The 27,604-nt window shown below is 43.3% G+C and overlaps 1 protein-coding gene across 1 annotated transcript; it reads right to left on the bottom strand.

The window, feature by feature from the left end:
• Nucleotides 1-1,253: 1,253 nt before the first annotated feature.
• Nucleotides 1,254-25,555, bottom strand: Timmdc1 (translocase of inner mitochondrial membrane domain containing 1). Its single transcript, XM_041673473.1, has 7 exons — nucleotides 25,244-25,555; nucleotides 22,901-23,066; nucleotides 17,590-17,678; nucleotides 16,329-16,396; nucleotides 9,215-9,293; nucleotides 5,119-5,229; nucleotides 1,254-1,805 (listed from the first exon to the last, which is right to left on the bottom strand). Exons 1-7 carry the CDS (start codon nucleotides 25,435-25,437, stop codon nucleotides 1,655-1,657), a joined length of 858 nt encoding a protein of 285 aa, XP_041529407.1. The 5' UTR covers nucleotides 25,438-25,555; the 3' UTR covers nucleotides 1,254-1,654.
• Nucleotides 25,556-27,604: the final 2,049 nt, after the last annotated feature.

Here is a 27,604-nt window from a genome sequence, read left to right as displayed (position 1 = left end):
AGCCGGAACAGGAAGCGCCTGTTCTTGTAGATGACCCGGTCCTCATCCCCAAGAGGCCACCAGCCTTCCTGCGACTCTGCAACACGTACAAAGAAAGATACTATCACTTGTGGTTTCCAGGATTCAGGAAGCTGGGTGTCAAGGACGAAATGCAAATATATACTTAATACTATCACCCTCAAATAATCTCATTTAATGTCTACTTCCAAACATATACTACCATACTTAGTGAAAAATCTGAGCCTCCAAGTCCAATGGGGCTGAGGCTCTAACTCAGAGGCTGCTTGCCTAGTATGTGCGAGACTCCAGGGTTATCAAATGCTTTTGCAGTAAGTCACACAGTGAGTGGTTTGTCCCTGGAGGCTTCACCTTTAGCACTGTGCTATGCTGTTGTTACAGACCTCGCTTCAGAGTAGACCCAATTCACCGAGAGAATGCTAGCAGTTCCTTCCCTCCGTCAGATCCACAGGATGTATTCCAGGACCACAGTGGACGCCTGAAGCTGTACACAGTGCAGGGTCCTCAACACAGCAGTGATGCTCCCTTTCCCTCAAAGGGCACACTGCGAGCCTGTCTTAGTGCGCGTGAGCTGTCAGCAGCACTACCCATGCACCCTGGAGCCACTGTTAAAGGCCACTGTTTTAACACAGGCACTGTCATTCCACGGACTCAATTTGATAACCAAGATCAGGTGACAGACGGACAGACACAGAGTGGGGAATGCCAGGCCAAGGAGTATGTGCTATCTCAGGAGGCCTGGGGTGAGATTTCATCATCCAACCTAGAAAGGCACAACATTTAAAACTTGGAAACTTGGTCCTCCTGGAATCTTCCATTTAATATTTCCAGACCAAAGCTAACTGCAAGCAACTAAAGCTAAAGAAAGCAAAACCAAAGACTAGAGAAGTGCTGCCCGTGTAGTTCAGTCTTGGTTCCTCCCCATCGGCTTCTCCTTGGTGTAGGGCTGGCGTGTCTTCTCTTGCATCTTCTGTACACTGAACACAGATGCTCCTTCAGCAATGGGGAGAGGAAACAAAGCTGGACAATATCCGCCTGCTTCCATTTCATTAAATCACACTCAAATGGCACAGGAATCACCTTTTATTCCTATTAAAGCGAAACTAAATGCACCGAGGCCCACACTGTCTGAAGCCCCAGAGGAAGGTGATTTCACAGGCCATTTCTTTTACCTAGTTCCTTCTCTTTTCAGTCACTCCAAGAGAACATTCTTAAAAGACTGGGGAGAGAATAGGTAATCCAGACAATCCAGTTTTATTCTTTTGGGAAGTACTTTACTTGCATAAAATCTAGCAAGATAGAGAAATATTAAGTATTCAGATGGATCAATGATCAGTATAGATAAGAGAATGCAACCCAATTCTATGGGTTATTTCTTGGTTCTGTTGTGGTTTTTGTGGGTACGTATTTTTGAAACAGGGTCTCATTACGTAGCTCACACTAACCGCACATCATCTTTCTCAGCCTCCCAAGCAGCTGGGATTAGTGTGTGGCACCAGCTTTGATGGCCTAATTCTTCCTGTGGAGAGAGAAGGTAAGAAGCAAGTCACTGCAACCACAGGTGCCAGCACCTGCATTTGTCAGGGCGAGAAGTAGCCTGGCACTGGCATTCCTAGACACACAGAGCCCCTCATCCTCAGTCTTTGTCTTGTTGATCTGGTGATGGAGGGTTCCTCGGGAGGTCCAGCAGCTCCTGGATTCTCTGAGCATCTTCCTCAGGCCGAATCTTCTCTAAGCCACTTTCAATTTCCTCAGGGAGGAGTTCAGTGAATTGCAGTTTTCTTCTCCTACGATCAAAGGATAAACACGCATCAAGCTCTGCTTCAGCACTTGTCCTTACAGACTCCAAACAAGATGGCAACGTCTATCACACCCTCCCTACTTTGCCGTGACAACTTATGAGCAAACATTGGTCTTTGCATTCACAATACAACACTTCTCTCTCCTACCCTGCTGTCTACCCATGATCTCCACATCACCAAAATGGACACTGAACACCCAACAAGATCTGGGACACTGTCCTGCATTTCTCCCAAAAGATGAATGAGAGACTAAAGTATACATTTCAAACTGGGCTGTCCTCCTCCCCTTCAGACCCGGGGGACCGCGAGTCCCCACCACCATGTAAACGTTCTCACAGAGCTTGTCTCAACTCCTAAGACTGCACTGGTGATCTAGGTGATGCCAATTAGGCAACTCTACAGATACATATTTATGAAGAGTAGAATCTAATTCTACTAATTTCTAAGAGATTACTCCTTTTCCTAAATAGAATTTTAGTAACTATCTTCGTTTTTTGGTTTTTCAAGGGATTTTTTTTTTTATTTGGTTTGGATTTTTTCCTCCCCTTTTCTTTTTTGGTTTTTTGAGACAGGGTTTCTCTGTAGCTTTGGAGTCTGTCCTGGCCTTGAACTCACAGAGATCTGCCTGCCTCTGCCTCCTGAGTGCTGGGATTAAAGGCGTGTGCCACCACAGCCCAGCTTAGTAACTTTCTTTAATTATCAAGGCCACCTACATCTTAAGTGTCAACCCAATCAAATTTGACCATTTTTCTATCATAACTTTATGGCCAGTCTTCTATATTTTCTGCTAGGGTGATTTTTTTTTTTAAATTTATTTCTGTCTCTTCCCCACCACTGCCTCCCATTTCCCTCTCCCTCCCCGAATCAAGTCCCCCTCCCTCATCAGGCCAAAGAGCAATCAGGGTTCCCTGCCCTGTGGGAAGTCCAAGGACCACCCACCTCCATCCAGGTCTAGTAAGGTGAGCATCCAAACTGCCTAGGCTCCCACAAAGCCAGTACGTGCAGTAGGATCAAAAACCCATTGCCATTGTTCTTGAATTCTCAGTACTCCTCATTGTCTGCTATGTTCAGCGAGTCCGGTTTTATCCCAGGCGAGTCCGGTTTTATCCCAGGCTTTTTCAGACCCAGGCCAGCTGGCCTTGGTGAGTTCCCGATAAAACATCCCCATTGTCTCAGTGTGTGGGTGCAACCCTCGCAGTCCTGAGGCCTTATCATACAACAAAAGTATATGTTCTACTATGTTCATAGCAGCATTGTTTGTAATAGCCAGAACCTGGAAAAAACCTAGATGCCCTTCAATGGAAGAATGGATGAAGAAAGTATGGAATATATACATATTAGAGTACTACTCAGCAGTAAAAAACAAGGACTTCTTGAATTTTGCATGCAAATGGATGGAAATAAAAAACACTATCCTGAGTGAGGTAAGCCAGACCCAAAAAGAGGAACATGGGACTTACTCACATTTGGTTTCTAGCCATAAATAAAGGACATTGAGCCTATAATTCGTGATCCTAGAGAAGCTAAATAAGAAGGAGAACCCAAAGAAAAACATATAGGCATCCTCCTGAATATTAACCTTCATCAGGCGATGAAAGGAGACAGAGACAGAGACCCACATTGGAGCACCGGACAGAAATCTCAAGGTCCAAATCAGGAGCAGAAGGAGAGAGAGCACGAGCTAGGACGATTTTTTAAGATGGTTTTATTTCTCTGTCATTTTCAGGCACAGAAGCTCAGACATAAAAGTGACATAAACATTTGATCTAGCTCTTCCTAGGAATAAACAGTGAAACCAACTCTAGTTTATGTCAAACTGAGATTTAAGCCCAGGCTCCGAATCAAGGTTCTGGTCTTCTACAGCACTTAAGTACTTGGGAAGAGACCTACGTAGATCTATCACAAACGTCCATTTGTGTTTCTGTGTAACCAAAAGAACTTCAAATAAAATCCCTGGGAAAAAAAAAACCCTGCTTATTTGTCCAATTAGAAAAGCAACAGCAGACAGAGGCAGGCTGATCTCTCTGAGTTCAAGGCCAGTCTGGTCTACAGAGTGAGCTCCAGGACAGCCAGGCTACAGAGAAACCTTGTCTCAAAAAAAAAAAAAAAAAAAAAGGCAGCAGCTGTGACAGCAGCTCTCGTCTCAGACAAGGAGCTGACCCGTGATGAGCGTCCACACTAAGGAGTGCTATAAGGCAGCAGCCAGGAGAGCCTGCACAATCTATACAGGGTCAGTCTCAGGCTCACCACCTTAGCCCACAAACTGGAGATTACTGAACCAGGCCCACAAGCCCAGTTACTAGGAGGCTGACAAAAGAGGACCACAAGTTCAGAGGGCAGTCTGGGCAACATGGTGAGACACTGGAGATTTGGTTCAGTGTACTTGTTTAGAGCACTTGTTTAGCATTGAGAAGGTCTCCAGCACTGAAAACAAATATTATAGCATATGAAATGATGAGACAGAAGCAAACATTTTCATAAACCACAGTGGCAACCCATCCACAAACAACTATTTTATCTACCTCATTTCTTCATCTAAATCAAGAAGTAAAATTTCAAATATGGACACATAGCAGAAAACATATGCTCTCTCTCTCACAGTCTGTGTGTGCGAAACCAAGTAATACTACATAAACCAAGCTGACCAAGGTGATCACCCTGCCTCAGCTGACACTTTAAAAACAGAAGTATCCCATCTGCATTTCCCCGGCAGGGGAGTATTACAGAGGTAGGCAGAGGGTTAAGAGCTGGAGGAACTAGAATGTGGTGAACACTATCTTCCAGGCATGGACTGGCCTCAGCCTTGTGACCTCAGAGGAGCTGTAATTACCTGCATGAGACTTGCACAAGGCGGGCCTGTCAGCATTCCTTCCTGGGCCAGCATGCAGGCCCTCCCCAGCCCTGCATATTTATTTATAGGCAGTTCATGGTTACTGGGGAAGCAGAAGATGCTTTCGTCAGCACAGAGCCACATGCAAGGTGGCCATGCTCCTGCAGACAACTATGCACCAATGTTCTTGTAGTAACGGTAATTAAACCCACTGAGTCACAAAAGAAAAAGGAAGAAAAGGAGGAAGGACAGACAGACCTACAGCAAGATCCTGATCACACTAAAAATAAAATTGGGGTCTTTCATTTTTCCAATCCCTTCATGAAACAGAATTAAAAGACAATTCAGATGAAGAGGGCGGAAGGCTTGGCACACCACCGTCGTTGAACTGTGTGGTAGTTGGGAGAGCCCGTGTCATAATGTGGGCTGTCTAGGAAGTCAGACCAGCAGTCTTCGCACGCTCCTTACCATTCTTCCAGCTTCTGCTCACGGGATGCCTTCTGGTCCTTCTGTCTCCTCTCCTGGACGGTCTCATCACAGTAAGCCTGCAGTGCCATCATCAGGCTTCCCATGGGCGTGCTGAGGGAAAAGAGGAAGTTCAAGGAGAAAGTCATTAGCCTATTTGACACAGGACTGTCCCTGCCCGTCAACAGCAGAACCCGCTGTCAGATATGGAAGCATTTGACAATTTACACCTCTTTCAAACAGAAAAACATACTGAGGCCATTTTCCTCCTGGCTTGAACAACAAAGAAAAACAATCATTGTAGCTTCATTGATTGGTATAAAACAGTAACAGATCTAGAAATTGGTTCTTTCTTTTTTAAAATTATGAATAAGAAATAAACCAAGACAAAGGAGGAAATACATATATATGACTAGTTTAATTAAGCTGCTTCAAACTGGAAGCTTCTCAAAAAGGAATGACTAGTTCATTCAGGACAGTACCAGCCCCTGGAGGACAAGACCTGTGGAGAAGATGAAGATGCTACTGGCTTTGAGGGACGGGCCATGGAAACACCTTCTAGTCTAGAGGCTAGAACTGATAGCTGCTATGTCACCAGCTGTGTATAGGGACGGGCAGAGGTGCTGGGGAGAAGGGGTTGCAGTAAGGGCTCTTGCTGCCCTCTCAGAGGACCCAGGTTTGGTTCAGACTGCTTGTAACTCTGACTCCAAAGGACCGATGCCCTGCACATAAATACACGCAGGTACTCATATGCACACAGAAATTAAGAAGAAACGTCTTTAGGGGCTGGTAAAGTGCTTGCCATGCATGGGTGTTGAGTTTGCATCCCCAGCACCCATATAAAACCAGGTGTGGCAGTATCCCTAGGGCTTGCTCACTACCCTGTCCAGCTGATCTGTGAGCTCCAGGTTCACTGAGTGATCCAATCACAAAAACAAAGTAGATGGAGCTGAGGATGTAGCTTAGTGGTAAAGCCATTTCCTATCATGGACAATGTCCTAGGTTTGAATCCCAGTAACACAATAAATAAATAAAGTAATAAGGTGGAAAGTGAGAGGAAGACACCCTAACACTGATCTCTGGCTTCCACACCCATGAACACAAATGTATGTGTATACTAAAACACATGTACATACACAAAAGAAACTGATTTAGATAATTATCATAGAAACAAACAGAATTTTCTTTCCTATGTCCTCAAGGAGCAAGTTTTGACTTTGACATAAGTCAAATTCTTTCTAGCTAGAACTTTAATAAACTCATTAAAAATTATCTTTGCTAAGCAAAAGAAATCAAAAACTACATCAGCAGAATGGATAAAGAAAATGCCCCCCCCAGAGAGAGAGAGAGAGAGAGAGAGAGAGAATTATGCATCATTAAAAAAGGAAACTGTTACATTCCACAACATAAATAAATCTCAAGCATGTTATGCTAGGTGAAATAAAGCAGTTATAAAAGGACAAAATGTAATTCCATTCATTCAAATACTATATGATTCCAGTGTGTATGCCAAATTTATAGAAAATGGAAAGTAGAACGAAGGTTGCCAATAGCTGGGCATAGTGATGAGAAAGATTATAGTTTAAGATGTATAGAGTTACAGGTATAAGACAAAAACATTTTGGAGGTGCTGTAAATATTTATATGTATAACACTACTGAACTGCACACTTAAAAATGGCTAAAATGTGGGAAAGGAAATAGGAGAGGAGGACCAACAAGAACTTTACTCATGTGACTCTATAAAGTGTCTGATGCTCTGAATAAAATTGGCTACTGCATGAGACTTTAGTCTGCTTCATTTTTAGGCTCCATTTTCCCGGGTCCCACCACCTCTAGAGAAGTAGACACTCCATCATGAGCACAAGGAGACAGTACACCTGTGACTTTATCATGTCCCATGCAAACATGGATTTTGCAGATTTCAATCAATCAGAAAGATTACTGGGAGAGCCCTTTATAGGTTGGACAAAAGTAGACAATCCAAAGTGTGGGGAGAGGTACTGCGATTCTGAACATGGACGGCATGAGAAAGATGAGGGTGGCCTCAAGGAACAGAAAGGGAGTGTCTGGCTTACAGTCCCAGTGAGGAAGCACACATTGCAGACCTATACACTTTGGCTCAGACTCATCCAGGTACATAGCAGGGAGTGGTATAGCTCAATCACGCAACGGTTTTAGCTTTACAGTTCATTTTGGTTTACTGTTGTTTTTTGAGACAAGTTCTCATGTAGCCCAAGCTGGCTATGTACCAAAGATGACCTTGAATGCCCATCTTTATATTCTAAGAGCTGGGACTACAGGTGTGTGCAGACACACAAAACACTGCTTTGGCTTTTTTAAGGCAGCTCCACACTGACTGTGATATTATCTGTACACCTTACACTCCTGCCAACAGCGCATGCAGATCCCTTTCACTCCCATCCTTGCCAACACAGACTAAACCAATATACCAAACATTTAAAGTTAACATTATTATAATGGGTATGTGATACACACAAGGGCACAACTGCACCTACACAGCATCCCTGACAAAAACACTTAACCCAAATCTAAAGCAAGAATGATCAGCTACACGCCTTTAATCCCAGCATCATGAGGCAGAGACAGGCAGATCTCTGTGAGTTTGAGGCCAGCGTGGTCTACAGAGTGAGTTCCAGGACAGCCAGAGATACACAAAGAAATGTTGTCTTGGAAAACAACAACAACAACAAAAAGAATAAACAGAGCAAACTGTGGGAGAACCACTCTGGGTGCTGCTGTGGAGGCTGAAGGACTTTGGAATCAGACTTCCTTTCATAGAAGAGCTGGAACACGCCTACTGCGGTACCTGTACCACAAGTTTACCGTAGGTGAGGCATGCTGACACATTTAGCGGTAAGCATTTATAAAATCTCAAATAGTTTAACCAAAAAAGGGAAGAAAGGAAGAATGAATGTACCTCATACACATACAGAGATATAAATAACAAATATGGAAACGTTAGCAATTGGTGAATTCAAGTAAAAACCATATGCAGTCTGAGTTTTGCTGCTGTTTGATTGTTGAATAGTACTAAGAATTGAACTTCGCCTTGTGCAGAATGGGTAAATGCTGTTACTGAACTACATTCCCAGTCCTGACATGGGTCTTTATAGAAGGTGTGTGTTGTCCCTGCCCTGCCCCCACCCCTTTGTTTTTCGAGACAGTGTTTTCTGTGTAGCCCTAGCTGTCTTGGAACTTGCTTTGTCAACCAGGCTGGTCTTAAACTCAGAGATTTGCCTGCCTCTACCACCCAAGTGCTGGGATTAAAGGCGTATACCACCAAGCCATGCTTTATAGGGTCTTTTTGTTTTTGTTTTTGGAGACAGGGTTTCTTTGTAGCTTTGAAGCCTGCCCTGGAACTCACTCTGTAGACCAGTCTGGCCTTGAACTTACAAGGATCCACCTGCCTCTGGCGTGCATCACCACCGCCCAGCTCATAGGGTCTTAGCATTTTTTTCCGTAGGTTTGAAATTGTTCAATTTTTTAGCATTTTAGCTAGGGAAGAAAACTTTAAATATGTATCCAGTTAAACAAAACAAATACAATTTTAAAACATTACAAAACACACGTCCTATATGAACAATTTTCTGTTCATTTTTCTTGCTCCTTATGAATGTTTTTGTTCAAATTACAAGTAATTTCAGGAACTGGTGACGTTTAAACATATTTTACCCAGTAAAAAGGAATCTTGAATATACATGCTATTTCACTCCACGGTGCTGTTATTACTGTTTTAATTATACAGTGACGACTATAAATAAACAAGTGGACCGTCAGAGCTGGAGATATGGTTCAGCGATAAAGAATGAACACTGTTCTTGTAGAGAACCTCAGTTTTATTCCCGGCACCCATATCAGGCAGCTTACAGCTGCCTGGAACACTCCTTGGGGACATACACATGTATACATAAACAATAACCCTCTCCTAGCCCCTCCCCACAATAAGGAACTGAACAGTCGCAGCCATTGTCAGTAGAGGACATACACCGTTTAAAGACTGTGAGGACTCAATTTGTTCTTTATAATAGACACCTTTGGTAGACAACCCATTTAGACTACACCATGTGAAGACTTACCCTAACAAAGCTCCAATTATACCACCAGCCACCAGGCCTCGAATACCCAAGTTTACTCTGAAAAGACCTCCGGTGACAGCTATTTAAAAGGAAAAAAACCAGAGGCAATATTAGGTCATCTTTAAATGCTAGACTTCTACTCTTTCACAGTAAGAACAAAGACCTCCAGGTGAACTTTCGGAACCACCATGAACAGTGTGATGACATCCAGGAAGGTAACGTTCTGTCCACTCCACAAAGAAAGAAAATATTTTAACATTTTAAATATCCTCGGTGTTACTGGGTAGTGGTGGCACATGCCTTTAATCTCAGCACTTGGGAAACAGAGGTAAGTAACTGGATCTCTGAGTTTGATGACAGTCTGGTCTCCAGAGTGAGTCCCAGGACAGTCAGAGCTACACAGAGAAATTGTCTTAAAAAACAAAAACAAAAACCAAAGAACCACCACCAAAAAAAACCAACAAAAGCCCTCCATTTTTCCTAGGACTCTACGACCATTCTACTTTTTTTTTCTGCCCATTTTCTCTTAAACGTCGACAGACAGTTCACTTTACCTCTCCCACAGCTCACACCTCTTTCATGTCTTTCTTCTTTGAGGCAACTTGGTCCAAAATGAAGAGAGCAGCAACAACAAACGCCTTTCTCCCAGCCTCACCCATCTGCACGCTGGCTGCACTGTGCGCAGCAGATCTGCAGGGGCAGCATTTAGCATGGGATGCCACCTGGTGACCCACACAGGGGGTGCACCTCTTTTCACTACAATTTCATTTCTAGGACACTCATTTAATCTTCGTTTCTAAAAACAGGTCTCACGTAACTCAGCAGGGAGTTGAGAATGACCTTAAACTTCAGGCCTCCACTTTCTGGGTGCTGAGATGACAGCCATACACCACCACCTACAGTCTATGTGGTGCCCCTTGCATGCTAAGCCAGCATGCTACCAACTGGGATACACACATTCCAGCTATTTCCCCCTTCATTCTGCACAATACAACTAAGGACATCGTAGGTGGCAAAAATTTTCAGGTGTTTATCTGGGGTTTTTATTTCTATTTAACTATTATATTTTCATTTAAAATTTTCTAAATTAACAAGAATAAAAACCACTTTTAGTATCATTACTCAGAAACGGCTAGTCTTCCAAACAAAATACTAAGAAACAAATAGGGCCATGTTATTTATATATATTTAACTTTTAATTTTCTCTGAATATATTATTAAATTACATTATCATTAATTTTTCAGTTTCGGCCTGATGATGGTGGTGCATACCTTTAATCCCAGCACTTAGGAGGCAGATCTCTGTGAGTTCAAGGCCAGCCTAGTCTACAAGAGCTAGTTCCAGGACAGTCAGGGCTGTTACACAGAGAAACTGTCTCAAAAAAAAAAGTCAGCTTTAATATTAAAGTTTCCTACACGATTCTATTACTAGATTGCATGGACATTTGGACATTCCACAAATTTTTATCTTAACACCAGTTTCTATTTGTAAATGTTTTAAATAAAGACACTCCTGTGCATAAATCTTTATACATTTGATAGCTTTTTTAAAATAAACTCACAGAAATGAAATTTTGGGATAAGGGGTATGAAGATTTTTATTTAAAAAAAATTTTTATTTCAGAATGTGAGTTTGGGAGGGGTGTGGCCAGCACACCTGCTGCTAACTGCTGAGTCATCTCTCCAGCCCCAAGGTGTGCTGGCTATTCTTGCTTGTCAACTTGTCTACATCTGGAATTAACTAAGGTCCAAAAATTGAGGAACACACCTGTGAGGGCTTTTTGCTTAACCTGAAATAGGAAGATGCGCTTCTAATCTGAATCTTTAATCTGGCCCACACCTTCAGCTGGAAACCTCTATAAGCACAGGAAGAAGGGAACTTTTGCTCTTGCACGTCCACTGGCATTAGAGCCTACTTCTTCAGATTCTGGCACACACTGAAGACCAGGTGAGACAGCTAGCCCCACAGACTGAGCAACTACTGTTCATAAGTAGCCATTGTTGGATTAGCTGGACCACAACAAATCCCCTTTCTATATAATACTGAGGTTCATTCTGTAAATTCTTTTACCCCTAGAAAATCCTGACTAGTACACCAAGGTATGAACATTTTTAAGGCTTTGAACTTAAATTACTATGCTGCTATTCAAAAAAGGTACACACAGTTACCTCCAATTCAAAATATGCAATTGTACACTTCCCTCCATTCTTCCATTCTTCTTCTTCTTTTTTTCTTTGAGAAAGGGGCAATGAGGACCTTGTATAGCACAGACTGGCCTGGAACTCACTATGCAACCAAGATTTTTGATCCACTTGTTTCTGGCTCTCAAGAGCTCAAGTTAAAGATATATACAACCACATATGGATCTTCTACATTCTAGGTTGATGAGCCCCAATTTCACAGGCTTTAAAAATGGCAGCTAACTTAAATTATATTTCTCTTAACTATAGAGAAAGGTGAGTAATTAGTCACCTGTGTTATTTATGTCAGTTAAGTCTTTTTTGTTGTTGTTTATTTCATTGCCAATTAAGATAACCTTTCTTTTTGATATATAGGAGTTTTTATTGAGTACTATCTGAACACATAATTACTCAGGGACCATTTCACATTTAATGTCTTCTGTAGTAGTTTATGCCAATCAAAGCATAAACTATATATAATTTCCTATAACTTAATTTTTATGTTTAAAACATACACATAAACAAACATATATATTTATATATGTTCCTACTCAGAAAGCTAATACATATGCAGCTATATTCCCCCTAACATTTCATCAATTTTTACTTAAGTATTTTAATGAATCTTATATTTCATTATATTAAATACTGCTGCAATTTGATTTTTTTCCACACAATTAATAACTGTTATGAAGCCCATGAACTGTCAATCCTCTCTTCATGGATCTAATATATCACCTTTAGTTTAGACAGACCCGTACAATTAGTCTTTATTTCTAACTCTCCGAAGTCTGTCCAACAGCTCTGCAAACAACCCCAGTATGCTATATATTGTTTTTTATTCATGTTTGGACTTTACATGGAAATATTCCCTAATTCTTTAGGGAAATGTTTTGCTATGCTCATAGAATCAGCATTTTAGACAGATGCTATATAGTTTAGCAAGTTCTCTATTAAAACAAAAACAATTATAGCTTTTATTTGATTGCTTTTCATTTAATAACTGAGATGAAAGGCCAGTTTAGTTTTTCTGGTATGTAGAGGCACTTAAAATTGTTCAGTGTTTAACATATCATAGGCTTTCCAATAGTACAGCCTCTAACAAGCCTAGGCTGCTCCAAGCCCTGGCCATGGGCTGTTTAGCTTATACCAAGAAGCTGGAAAGCATCTAAATCTGCACGCAGTGTGCACCAGGCAGACTTCAGGTGTTTGTGCTAAAGTATATGGTCCTTATGAGACTGTGCAAAACAGACAAGCACATTAACAGGGCACGGTGTCATAAGTGTGTCCCTGACAGGATCAAGAGGGAGTTTCTAATTGAGGAAAAGATACTTTTCTTCCTTTTTCTTTTTTCTTTTGGTTTTTCAAGACAGAGTTTCTCTGTGCAGCCTTGACTGTCCTGGTATGCACAGAGATCCGCCTGTCTCTGCCTCCTAAGTGCTGGGATTAAAGATGTGCACCACCACAGCCCAGCAATATGGGGCTTTCTTAGTTATAAAAGTCAAGCCTCAGTTAAAAACCAAAACAAAAGAAGCCACTTTAGGTATAAACTGCCAAGGTGTGAATCTCCACGGTTATTTTTCTTGGAGTTTGCTGAACTTCTTAGATGAACATATTAACACATTCAGATTTGGAGAGGCTATTATTTGTGCTTCTTTTCCCCAAATATTTTGCCTGCTTTTCTCCCTCTCCTCTCTAGCTAGTATTTCCATTACACATTAGTATACTCAGTACATTTTCCTCACTCCTAAAATTCTGTCTTTCAGAGGAAATGATCTGTACTAATCTAGCTTCAAGTTCATTCAACTCTGTTCCTCCACCTGGCTAAACTTTTTTTAGCCAGGTGGTGGTGGCACACACTAATCCCAGCACTCGGGAGGCAGAGGCAGACAGATCTCTGAGTTAGAGGCCAGTCTTGTCTATAGAATGAGTTCCAGGACAACCAGGGCTACACAGAGAGACCCCTGCTCGAAAAAAGCAACAAAAACAAAACAATTTTTTTTTACAGTCTTACTCTACAGCCCACACTGGACTCAAACTTGAGGTATTTCTCCTGTCTTCGCTGTCCAGTTGATGAGATTACAGGTGTGAGCCACCATGCCTGGTTGATTCTTTCCTCTGCTCTCTTAAATCTATGGTTCAGTTCTCCAGTAAAAATTTAAAAATATTTTTGTACACATACAACCGCACACTTGTGTGTTGGTGTATGTGTGCACATGTATGCATGTATGTGTATGTGTGTACATATGTGTCATAGCATGTATGTAAAGTTCAAAGGAGAACTCCAGGTTTTGGGTCCTCATTCTCCACTTAGTTGAGATAACGGTCTCTCTGTTGTCTTTCCACAGCTTACAGCAGGCTGGCTGGACCCCAAAGAGTCTAAAGATGCTCTCATTTCTGTATCCCATCTCCCAGTAGGAGTGTTGGAATCACAGATACTTGTGCTGTGTATCTGGCTCTTACATAGGTTCTGAGGATTTGAACTTCGTCCCTTACATTTACATGGCAAGTGGTTTTACCCAGAGTCTTATCCCTAGTTGTCTAGTGGATTTTTAATTTCCAGTACTTCATTACCAACACCAGCTATTTCGATTTGATTACTTTAAAATTTCCTATCCTCATCATTACATTTTGATTTGACATTATTTGGGTTCGTCAGCTCTTTCCAACATGTAGTTCCCTTCTATTTGTTAGTAACTTCTACCCCACCCCATATTTTTCCATGTCTTGTTGCTATTACTGTTGAAAATGAACATTTTTGCTGGGTTGCGTGGTGCACATCTTTAATCCCAGGACTAGGGAGGCAGGCACAGGCAGATCTCTGTGAATTCGAGGCCAGCCTAGTCTACAAAGCGAGTTCTAGGACAGCTAGGACTGTTTCACAGAAAAACTCTGTCTCAAAAACACACACACAAAAAAAAAAAAAAAAAAAAAAAAACAAAACGAGAGAGAGAGAGAGAGAGAGAAATGAACTTTTTCTTTTTGAGACAAAGGCTCATGTGGCCCAGTCTAGCCGCAAGCTCTGTACACAGACAAAAATGAGTCTGATTTTCTGATCTCCTCACCTCCATCTTCCAAGTGCTGGGATTATGGGCATGTGCTACAACTTACAGCTCGAAAACGGACTCATAAAGCAATATATTTTAGCAGCTCCTGAGTTGAACCGTGTCCCTCCCATGCTGAGGGTCTGCATTTAGGTAGTGATTTGCCTAGATCAAATCTATGTGTTTTCCTGAAGAGCAGAGCCACTGATGTCTGTTCTGAGTTCTTATTTTTATGTCTGGCTTCCTGAGAAGAGTCAGTCAACAACTCCTTGTACGTTGTGATTAAAGCTTGGCCAACAAACCTGTCTGTGGCTTAGCAAATGCATTAGAACTTCAGTTTACATTGTCCTTTCTAGCTTTCACACTGTGTCCACAGAACTCACATACGACCAAAGAAAAACAGCTTCTAAGGCCCACACTAGTCTCTCCTGAGCACACATAGATCACCATTATTACCCTCTCCATTTGTTTTTTTTTTTAAGCAAGGGTCAAATAATTTTATTGAATTTAATGAAAATCAGATAAAAAAGTCATAGCTGGAAATTCCATCTTAATTAAATTTTCTTATACTTTCTCGGCACAAGTCATTCTAGGATCACACAGGAAATCCCCCCCAAAGGCACTCAATTTGCTTAATTCTTGAAGGCAAGATTTTTAAAATACTCAGGGAGAATATAAATCATCAGAAACACTGGCTTAACTATGGGAGCAGCTTCTTAGGGAGCGAGGTGCAAGGGCTCATGAACCACATTTGTAAAAAGACGTCAAGTGGAGAGATGTGGGAGCGTCATATATCAATCTGTTGATTTCATTGGTTAAGCAATAAAGAAACTGCTTGGCCTCATAGATTAAAACATAGGTGGGTGGTGTAAACAGAATGCTGGGAGGAAGAGGAAGTGAGCTCAGACTCGACAACTCTGCTCTGGAGCAGAGACGCCATGCTCCCCTCTCTCTGAGGCACACGCGATGAAGCTCCGACCCAGGATGGACATAGGCTAGACTCTCCATTTGTTTTTGTTCTTTCTTATTTTTTTATTTTTTATTTTTTAAGATACAGAGGCTTTACCTGCTGCCTGGGTTGGCCTTGAACTTGTGGCCTCAGATGATTTTCCTGTCTCAGCCTCTCAAGCAGCTACCTCTGGTTTTATTGTCTCCTCAACAGTTCCATTAAAATCCAGCCTGGTTTGTTAGTCTGTGGCTCATGCCAAATGGATCAGAACCTTAGGGTAGCTAGGTTAGAAGTCCCTGACTGCTTTAAACAACTTCCTAGATGTGGACTTTCCTGTGCTCTCTTCCAGAGGGTCCAAAGTGTAAAGATGAAAGGCACCTGTCACCACACATGGCTCCTTTACTCTATTTTTAATGCTCATTTTAAGTGGTGTGTCACCGCGAGAGAAGAGCTTTAAACAAAACCAAACTCTTACCACGAGAAAGTCTGACCCTTTCCTCTTCACACCTGTCTCACCTCAAGCTACTTCCCTTCCCTGTGCTTGAAACAACATCTCCAGCGATTTCCTGTTGACGCTCCTCTATCCCACTATCCTACAGTTTTCTCCTCCCCAACCTGCAGCTGTCAGTTTGATGATCTCAAAGACTCAATGACCTGTCCATGTCCCATTATTTGCTACTTTCTGTCATAGGAGCTGGGGTTTTTTGGTTTGTTTGTTTTTGCCCATCCTCATGGGTAAAATTTAATGAAAGCAAAGATGGTGTCTGCTTTAATAACTGCCAATGGTCAACTATGAGGCTATTTGTAAGCATATTTTCTATGAATATTGAAAAGGATATAGTGTGAAGTCAATCAAAAATTCCACAGTTCTGATTCATAAATCCTATACATTCTCAACCATATGTGAAATTAAAATATGAACAAGAATAAAACACCTTACCTCCAGCAATGACAAAATGGCTCAAGGAGTTTTTATTTCGATACACTGTTAGTCCAGTGTTCACTGTGCTGGAAGAAGGAGGAAAAACAAAACATTTCATTAAAAGCACACGCCATTCACCTTGCTAACTGCTGTTTCATTGGAATGATAGTTTAAACACCCTGTTAGACGAAAGAGGCAGCTCAGTTGGCAGAGTGCTTGCCTACCACGCACAAGGTGCGGGTTCAATTCCTGCACCATACCAGACTAGGCATGGGAGTTCATATCTCTAACCCCCGAATTGGGGATTAGGAGTCAGGAGAATCAGAAATCCAAAGTCATCCTCAGCTACACATTCAGTCTGGGCTGCATGAGACCCTGCCTTAAAAACAAAAACAGAACCCAGAAACAACAACAGCAAAAGTCCCTGTATTTGAAAGCCTTGTCCTAGTCTAGGCCCCTTTGGCGTGTTCTAGACTAACATGCCTATGTGTTTTTAGGTAAACCTGCTGAAGAATGAAAAAAAAGAATCAAATTCCTAAAACATATATTTATTCAGAAATAGCAATTTAGAAAGAAGGGATCTGCAGAATTGTCCTTTCTTCATAACTTTGATTCTAGTTCTGGCATGGCAGCACACTGTAATCTCAGGATTTGGGAGGGTAAGAAGAGTTCAAGTTTGAGACCAGCCTTGGCTACACAGCAAGTTTAAGCCTGAGTTTCACAGCAAGATGTTCACAGCAAAAAAAAAAAAAAAAAAAAAACCAAAACAAAACAAAATCTATACCTGTTTTTGACCCTAGTTGTAGAGCTCTATCATGGATGCAGAACTAATACTGAACCAATTTCTCATGCACATACAAGTTATTAAGAAAAGGGCACTACGGGGTCAGTGGCATGACTCTGGGTAAGGACTCTGCAGCCAAGCCTGGCCTGCTTCGGTCCCCAGGGTTACACGGTGAACGGAGAACTGACTCCTCCACGTTGTTCTTGGACTGCCACATGTACACTATGGCACAGGCATTTGCACACAGACACGGACATGGATACACACATACATGTAAAAGAATTTTTAAGAGACAAGTTTATGTACGTGTTCAGTTTCATAGCACCTCTTGCTCAAAGGATGCTCTCCTAAAGAACCCTGGCATGGTGGCACATGTCTCAATTCCAGGAGAATGACAGTCTGAAGCCAGTCTAGACTGCACTGTGTTCTGGGTCACCAAGAGACTCTCCCCTACCCCCCAAAGATGAAGACTCTCTTGCACAACTGAGAACTTACTTGAATATGGTCACGAAGACCGCAGTTCTCCAACTCCAACGCCAGCCATACCGAATGAAGCCCCTCGTGGCAGCTCGGTGTGCACTTTGCTAAAAATAATTTGTTAAAATGCGGTGAGGTTCCAAGATACTCTGACATTTTCCTTATTCTAAAACTGTACTGCAGAAATGTCAGCTGCAAATTAATCAGGTACACCTAAATAGAAACATAGGGGAAAAAATTCTAGAATGATCATTAAGAACTAACATGAGCAACACCTTGGGAGTCAAAGAGAAAAGGGCTAAGATGCTATTGGCTCCTCCCTGTTTGAGAGACAACCATATCTTCTCATGCAGTGCCAGCTACATCCCTGATACATGATGGTGAAGACTGGAAGGAAGTATTTGGCTGTACTGGGCACCTGGTTACCAGAGCTACTTTTATCTCTAAGAAGTTAATGACCCATTAATCAATGACCATTAATCGACTTCAACTACATGGTTTACATGTTCCTGTATGATTCCAACCACGGCAAGTTCCACAGCATGGTCATGGCTCACAATGAGAAGAAACCCGTCATCACAGGGAAAGCCATCTCCATGTTCCAGGACAGAGATCCCATCAATAACACATGAAGTGACGCTGGTGACAAACACCCTGTGGAGTCTACCTGCATATTCAGGGCTCACTTGAAGGGTGGAGCCAAAACCGTTATCATCTCTGCCCCTTCTGATGATCCCAAGCCTGTGATAGATGTGAACCACGGCGGGTTTAACAGCTCACTCAAAACCATAAGCAGTACCTTCTGTACCACTGTTTACCCTTATCCTCACCCCCTGGGCCAAGGTCATCCATGACAACTCCAGCATCATGGAAGAACTTCATCGATTCCAATCCAGAAGACCATGGCCAGCCCTTTGGGAAACAAGCATGGGGCTGTGGGGTGGCTCTGCAACTACTAGTGTTGCCATGGTTGTGCATCAGAGCTAAGGGGGCGCTTCCGGACATGGTCTTCCAGGTTCCCACCCTCGGTAATTCTCACGAGTCTGGCCTGCTGCCTGAGGAAGAAACTGCCAAATAAAATGGCATCAAGAAGGTAGTGAAATACAGATCGGAAGCCACCCTAAAGGGCACACAGAGCTCTATCAAATGCCAGGTTATCTCCTGCATCTTTAATAGTGATACCCACTCTTCCATCTTTGATGCTGAGGTCAATGCCCTCCATGACCACCCTGTCAAGCTCATTTTCTGGTATGACAATCAATTCAGGTAGGCAACAGAGTGATGGATCCCACTCACCTGGCCTTCAAGGACTTAGAAGCCCCAGAGTACCCATCCCAACAAGAACACAAGATCCTCTGCTTCTGGGTCCCAACTCAACCCCCAGTGCACTGGGCATCTTCCCTCAGTTTCCATCGCGGACCCCCAGAAGAAGTGCAGGGGCTTAGGGCTACTCTCAAGTACCATCAATAAAGTTCACTGTTGGGCTGGAGAGACGGCTCAGCAGTTAAGAGCACTTGCTAACCTTCCAGAGAACCTAAGTTCAGTTCCCCACACCCACATGGTGGCTCCTAACAATCCATAACTCCAGTGCCATTAGCTCCAACACCCTCTTTCTGACTTCTGCAGACAGCAGGCATGCCCATGGCACACACACATACACATGCGCATGCACACTTGTGCACAGGCAAAACACTCATACATATTTAAAAAATAATTTTATTGTAAATCCCACCGGAAGGAAGGGAGGGAGGGAGGGAGGGAGGGAGGGAGGGAAAGGCTTAAGAAGCTCTAGTTTCAGTCAGGCGCACACCTGTGAGGCAGGCAGACCTCTCTGAGTTCGAGGTCAGCCTCATCTACAGAGTGAGTTCCAGGACAGCCAGAACTGCAATAGTAACTCTGTCTCAGGAAAAAAACAAAAAAAGAAAAACAAAAAGTGTTAGCTTCAAGTAACCGTCTGCCAATTAAGCAGTAAGCCCAATGACAGTTATAAAATCAGAAATAACAATACTTTTTACATTCAAAAGAAATGTGTGGGAAAAAAAACAAATGCTGAAGAAACAATTAAAACCAAGGATTAAAATAATATAGGTATGAAGGGAAAGAAGAGAAGAAAAAAATATTTACTGATAACCCTTTATACAAAATTTAAAAAAAAAAAGCTAATGGCTTAGCCAAAAGGAGCTAGCCACTAAAGCCTACAAGCCAAGTCTGAGCCTTGGAACCCACATCAGAACTGAAGCACACTGCAGCGAGATGGGAGGAGACAGAAGAGTCACCTAGAAACTGGACGGCCAGCAAGCCAGAGTACAGGGAGCAGTGGTAGAAACATAGTCACCTTGGCGCTCAAGGTAGAAGGTGACTCCCAACACTGTCCTCTCGACATTCTACACATCTGCGCATAAATGTATAAAAACTAAAAAAATATAATAAAAAAAAATAAAAAGTGAACCCATTGCCTCATTTCCACTCTCTTCAGGGAAGTGTCTTAGCGCTAACTAGAGCTTCCGCGGGAAGATTACCACTAGCATCTATAGGGCGGTAAGGAATAACCTCAGAACTGAAAGGTAAGAAGGCTGTCTCCAGAGCATATTTTTATCTATTAGCCATCACACATCGGGTCTAGTATAACATCGTGAGATAAAATTTGTATTTGTAAGGATTGTAAGAAAATCCACATGATGACCCAAACTCCTACATGACCTTCGGCAAGTCAAAACTTCTCTACAAAGAACCAGTATAGGGGCTGGGAGAACTGGAGATGGCTCAGCAGCTAAGAAGGCTCGCTGCTCTTGCAGAGGACCTGAGCTTGGTTCCCAGCACCCATGCAGGACAGGTCACAACTTCCTGTAACTTCAACTCAGGGGATCTGATGTTTTTCTCTGGCTTCTGCAGACACCTACACATACAAGGCGGATACCACACACATGCACATGCAACACCCCCCCCAACTTAAAAAAATAAAATAAATATTTTAAAAAAGTATCAGTATGAACTCATAGTTTTAAAAGATAGCTAACAATACTGACCTAGTGTCTGAATGCACAAACTATGGATCAAGATACATACACACAGACAGACAGACAGACAGACACGCACGCATGTACCCTCCCTCTCTCTCTCCCCCAGACAAAAACAATAATACCTTGGAAGAGTAGAGCACACAGAGGACCCGGGGCTTGATTTCTAAATACCAATCTTCCCTAAAAGAAACAGTAGTTCCACCAGACGTGATACAGCACGCCATTAATCTCAGCACTGGGACGGCAAAGGAGGAGGATCTCTGTGAGTTCGAGTCCAGCCTGGTCTACAGAGAGAGTTCTAGAACAGCCAGGTCTATACAGATAGACCTTGCCTAAAACAAAACCAAAACAACTCTGAATTCCTTGAAGAAATAGCTACTTTCAAGGAATAGAAAAAAGTTGAGTCAGCCAGGAATACTGTGAGCTGAAAGCCAGTCTGAACTACCAAGTAAGACCCTTCTTAAAAAGAAAAAAAAAAAAAAAAAAAAAAACCAAAAACCTCAAGGCCAGAGGAACTACCTAAAAGGTTACAATAGTCCCAAATACATGCCAAATACATGCCAAATGGAGTATCAGAACAAATGACAGCAATGGAATATAACTCTACTGAATAAAAATCTGACCCCAAGGTCCAAATCAGGAGCAGAAGGAGAGAGAGCACGAGCAAGGAACTCAGGACCGCGAGGGGTACACCCACACACTGAGACAATGGGGATGTTCTATCGGGAACTCACCAAGGCCAGCTGGACTGGGTCTGAAAAAGCCTGGGATACAACCGGACTCGCTGAATATAGCGGACAATGAGGACTACTGAGAACTCAAGAACAATGGCAATGGGTTTTTGATCCTACTGCACGTACTGGCTTTGTGGGAGCCCAGGCAGTTTGGATGCTCACCTTACTAGACCTGGATGGAGGTGGGTGGTCCTTGGACTTCCCACAGGGCAGGGAACCCTGATTGCTCTTTGGGCTAACGAGGGAGGGGGACTTGACTGGGGGAGGGGGTGGGAAATGGGAGGCGGTGGCGGGGAAGAGACAGAAATCTTTAATAAATAAATAAATTTAAAAAAAGAATTAGAAAAAGGCTCTTCAACAATCATGTCAGTAAAAACCATTTCGAGTAAGAATGAATTGAATTCTAAAAGCACAGGGAAAATTAAAATGGAATATTTATAAAATCTCAGGGTTTCTAACAAGAATCTGTAAAATACGTATTTCCTTAAAAGAGAAAACATAGTAACCTTATATTATAGGAACCCGGCAAATCTCATCTTACCCAAGTAACTAAAGTTCACATCAAGAGTCAGAGAACAAACAGGATGTTTCTGAAACAAGGCACTGAAATATCAATTCTAGGGTACTGCACAAAACACGTCTAAATCTCCCCTCTGTCTGTCTGTCCTGTGCAAGTGTGCCATGGCATACACATGGGTCAGAGGACAATTTATTAAGAGTCTGGTCTCTCCTTGCCCCCATCCTGGGGACCAAACTCAGGTTGTCTAGCATGGCAGTAAGCGTCTTTAGCCACTGACCCATCTCAAGGCCCACAAATCTGATGTTTTTGGTTTTTGAGTGGAGGGATTCTCTTCAGAACCTCTAAATCTTTCGCCTTTCACAAATCTGAATGTTATCATGAGAAACTGTGGTGGCTTGAAAGAAAATGGCCCCCAAAGGAAGTGGCACTACTTAGGAGGTGTGGCCTTGTGGGAGGAAGTGTGTCACTGCGGAGGTAGGCTTTGAAGTCTCATATATGCTCAAGCCTCTCCTAGTGTCTCAGATCACTTCCTGTTGCCTACCAACCAAGATATAAAACTGTCAGCTCCTTCTCCAGCATCACATCTGCCTGCAGCCACCATGTCCCACTATGATAATGGACTAAACCTCTGAACTGTAAGCCAGCCCCAATTAAATGTTTTCCTTCCTGTGAGTTGTCATGGTCATGGTGTCTCTCACAGCAATAGAAATCCTAAGATGGAAACTATCAAGCAGATTTAAATTAAGCGGCATTCTACAAGTGGTCTACAATCTTCAAAACTGCCCAAGACTAGCAGAAACTGTTTCAGACTAATGGATTCTAAAGAGGCATGCAGCAAATTCAGTAGGTAATCTATCGTTAGATGCTACACTAGAAAACAATGATCTTTCTTTTAGACAGTGGCTGAAGAAGAAAATTCATCTAGGTACTTTAGCATTAGTGTTCCATTGCTGCTAAGTGTAGATCTAACTTCTTCACCCTGACATACCTAACAAATCTGAAGCATACAGAGAATAGTAAAATTGGTGCTTCCCTATTAGCATTTCAATACTTACCACAGCATCAAAGCGGTTATGATACATCTCCCCCTGACTCTGTTCAATGTAGCGTTTTTTCGCATAAATAAAAGCAGGTATTCCTCCATACGCCCAGCCAATGATGCCTGCTGAAACAGCTGCCCTCAAGATATAGTCAACTTCCTTTGGAATTTCCTCTTGTTCACTAAAACCCAAAAAAGAAAATGCTGTTGGGACGTTATTCAAAATACTGTGTTCCAAATTATCCCAAATGCTGGTATCACACTTTCTGTGACGGGCAGAACGGATGAAATGACAGCAGCTGCAGAAAGCAGCACAGGTCAGGTGTAAGGGTGGACACTGCAATTACAGCACTCAGGAGGCTGGGGGAAGGGGAGGCATGAGTTGGAAGCCAGCCTTTGCTACATAATGGAACCCTGCTCCAAAACCGAAACAGTAACACACTAAATGCACTCTATGCTATTAGAAAACCAGGATAATAACTGGCCTTGGAGGAAAGGGCACAAGGGGGAGCTCCTGGGATACAGGTAACAATTTCTGGTGTTGCTTGCACAGATATGCTCATCTATGAAAACTCATTAATAAGCACAGTTTGGTATATTTCTAATACTTCCATTTTTAAATTCTAAGCTAATAAACGCCACATGAACTCGAGATTTTTTAATTTATTATTACATATACAGTGTTCTGCCTGCATGCCAGAAGAGGGCGCCAGACCTCATTACAGATGGTTGTGAGCCACCACAGGGTTACTGGGAATAGAATTCGGGACCTCTGGAACAGCAACCTGTGCTCTTAACCTCCGAGCCATCTTTCCCACCCAATTCATGAGGTTTTTAAGAGCAACACATAAAATATGAATTTCAAACATCTGGAATGTGGATTCTAAAGATGTTAAAGCCCAGAGGCCAGAGCGATGGCTCAATGGGTAAGAGAACTTGCTGTACTTGCAGAGGACTCTGGTTCACTTCCCAGAACCCACATGAGGGTTCACAAATGTCTGCAGTTCCAACTGCAGGACATCTGACTCTCCTTACCCCTTTGTGTATGAAGCACCTGCACAGTGCACACACATACATGCAGACATTCAAACACATGAATAAAAAAATAAAAATCTTTTTTAGGAAAAAAAAAAGTCAAAAGCCTTACTAAACACTGGCTTTATGATATACTCAGACTGGCGCTACACAGAGCACTGGAAGCCATCACAATGGCCCCAGGCTATGCTCACGCTGCTGGAGAGGCTGAGGTGGGAAAATCTCTGAGGCCGGGAGTTCCAGGCCCGCCTGAAGAGCACAGCGAGAGCCATCTCTTTATTGAGACAGCATCTCACATTGCCTGGGAACTCCTGATCCTCCCACCTTCACCTCAGGGGATGGTACTGCAGGCTCGGGCCTCCATGCCTAGCTTTAAAATCGTACAAGGGAAAAAAGTCCTGAGAAAATTCACTATGCAGTAGGCAGCACAGGTCAATCTAAAGTAAGGAAGAGCTGTTTAATTCATGTTATGCCTCTCAAATACATAAAAACTAGAACTTTGTTTCCAGGATGGACTCTTTAAAACAGTTTAACAATATGGCACTGCTGCAGTGCCCCTCCTAAGGGAACCATTAGATGACAAGCTTTCTTCTCAAAGTGTGTGACCCTAACTCTCAACCACTACGCTCTGCCTTCATGCACAAAAGAAGTTAAAAGTCTTTAGGAAACAAATCCTTACATTCACATTAATAAGAAAACTGCCATAATTTAAATTTTCCATTGAACAGAACTTTAAAAAGTCATCTGCATAAAAACTGATCGGGGTTCGGTTCCTAGAATCCTTGCCTGCTGACTTGCTGACAGGTAAACTCCACTTTCACGGAGCTCCGATGCCTCTGTGCACATATCACAAAATGAACGTACACATAAAAATGCAGGTGGGAACCCGGGGGCGGAAAGGAAAGAGCGGGCAGAGAAGGGAGAAGAGCTGTCACTGTTTCTAGTTTCTTGTGCAAAATAAAACAAAATTGACAATTCTCTCTGCCCCTCCCCAATCCCACTTGTAGTATATAGGGCCACTACTGGTAAAGAAAGATCAAAGTCTGAGACCAAATGAAATATGAAAAAGAATGTTAGTGTAAACTTATACAGTTCCCAGTGATTACCATATGACAATAACAGGGGTGGTCCGATTTTTCTAATATATACAATTAGGGTACGATTAGCGTGACTTTGAATGAGTGTGCCTCAAACACCAGCGTGCCAACCACGTGCAGAAGGACACTACGAGCAGGGCAGAGAGAACGTCAGCGTCGTCACTAGGCCCACGTGCCGCGGCCGGCGCCCCCCAGTCACCCTCCCCACAAACCCGAGGCCTTTTTACTCTTTGGCAAACAGCTGCCGGAGGCGGTCCCATCCGGATTCCGGGGAACCGGGTTCGGAGACGCGGGAGTGCGCCTCCCGATCCTCCGCAAAGCCTTGGGAATCCGCAGCCACAGCGCCGGCAGCAAAGACTCGGGGAAAGGGACCCCAGGCCCGGCACAGGAAGCTGCGAGGTGCGGGCGGCGGCGCCTCCATGGCGCCCCCCAAACCCGCGGACAGGCACCCTGGGGCCGGCGAGCACCGTGGGCGACGGTGACCTGCACAGCGGAGCAGGACGATATTCGGAACACCGGACCTCACAGCCGGCCCCCGGTTGGCTCTCTCGGAAGCACGAGACCGGAAGTCCCGCCCCTAGCGGTGAAAAAGACCGAGGGGAGGGACGACGGCGGAACCCTGGCTGAAAGCTCTTCCGCTCAGGGGAGGGTGTGTGACGGTCGTGCCCCAGAAGTGAGTTGGCGGCGGCGGTATCTTTTCAATGAGATGCTAAGGTCTTTGGTCGAGTCAGTTGGTCTGGGGCGGGCTCCGCTCAGCCTAAGATGCTCACGGAGTTAAGTGAGGTGACTCGTTTAAGATGCAGAAAGCCCACGCAGAAGGCGACAGTACTTTATGCAGTGCAGTGGCGTGCGGAAAGAGAGAGGCGATGTGCCAAGCCCAAGCTTCACCAAGCTTCTCTGGTGGACCGAGCAGAGTTCACCCTTGCCCTGGCATTAGGGGCAGCCGTATAGCTCCAAGATTTGAGAAGGCTTTTTGAAGCATCAGCTCTGGGCATTTTTTTTATAGCGTGGGTTCCGATACAAGTATTCATAGGCTTATTACTCTCCTGAGAGGGCAAAAGATCTAGAATTTTAATCGCTTAATAACTGGAACTATTATTTCCTGTTAACCTTCTGCTAAGAACATGTGCTTCTAAGTCTAGCTTTCATTGCAATGCCCTCTCATTGGATGAAGCGTCCCAAGACTGGAATTTAAGCCTTTAGGAAATGGTGCAGGAGTCCTGATTTGGCCATACATGATGAGGCCGACCAGCCCGGGCTTCACAAGACCACAGCATGGTTCCCAGCACTTATAACAGGAATATCACAACCACCTGTACTCCAGTTCCAGCGTACCATACCAGTTCAGGACTCCCGAGGGCGCACCCGCACACATTTTTTTTTTTCAAGTGTAAATTGTTCTCTATTCGCATATACACCTAAAGGCCAGAAGAGGGCATCAGATCCCACTACAGATGACTGTAAACAACTAAGTGGTTCATGGGAATCGAACTGGGGGATTTCTGGAAAAAATGTCGTTGCTCTTAACAGCATGCTGAAGCGTCTCTCCAGCCCCTACTCTTTTTTTTTTTTTTAAAGCAAACCGCCAAGGCAAAAACAAAAAGTTCACCAAGGTAAAATATTCCCAGTTGGTTTGTGCAATATGTAAACCTCGGCAGTTAGCACGTATCCCATATTCTTTGCGAACTCCTTCACCTACTTCCTTCTTTTCTAGTTAAAGTACCCTACTGGATACACAGCTCAGTGGTGCTCTGCAGCCACCTCCATAGTGCACTAATTAATTAATTAGGAACTTTCACAAGATCTATGTATATATAGTAAGTAGGATTTGGGGAGCCGACTGTGGGACACCTCTAAGAGGAGGGCCAGAAAAGGGCCTTAGATGAAACACCTGTCAACACTTACTGCAGTGTCGTCATTTCCTGTTTTCTGAGTTCTCTCAAGAGGACTGAAGCTGAACATTCATCTCTACCCTTCTGGATCATCAATCTGTGTTTAACCCGAAGTAGCTGTTATTTCCACCACCACCACCCCCATTTCTCTGTGTAGCCTTGGCTGTTCTATACTTTATAGAACAGGCTGGCCTCAAACTCAAGAGACCTGCCTGCTTCAAGTAATTATCTGTTGAATAAAGAATTGAGATCCTAATACCTGGCTCTAGTTCGCACCTGTTTGGTTCCCCCCCCCCTTTTTTTTTTCAAAGGTGGGCACTGGGGTGAAGGTCATAAGGCTGGTAAGACCAACAAATGGTTGCATTGCCTGTCTGCCTGACCTGAAGGAAAAGCTGAGTGTTCTCATTTATCTGCCATTCCATTCTTGAGGTCTTGGGACTGATCCTTAGATCTGGAGCTAGAGTCATTCTGGAATCAGGGTAGCCTCCGAATGGGGACAGGGCAAAGGCTGGACAGACATTGACAAAATCATTTACATATAACTCAAATATCCTCAGGATCCTGTGCCCTGTAGACAGACACAAATGATAACAGATACATTTCACTAACCCTACAGACTGATTTTGTTGTATTAGGCAGTACTGGGAACTGAGCCTATGCCAGGCAAGTGCTCTGCTGCTCAGCTATTTTCCAGCC

The sequence above is a fragment of the Microtus oregoni genome, unplaced genomic scaffold (assembly GCF_018167655.1).
Source record: "Microtus oregoni isolate MIOR12 unplaced genomic scaffold, Mior012 000023F_ref0000262, whole genome shotgun sequence".
Lineage (NCBI taxonomy): Eukaryota > Metazoa > Chordata > Mammalia > Rodentia > Cricetidae > Microtus > Microtus oregoni.
Note: the sequence above shows the minus strand (reverse complement) of the source record. Positions and strands in the feature narration are given on the sequence as shown.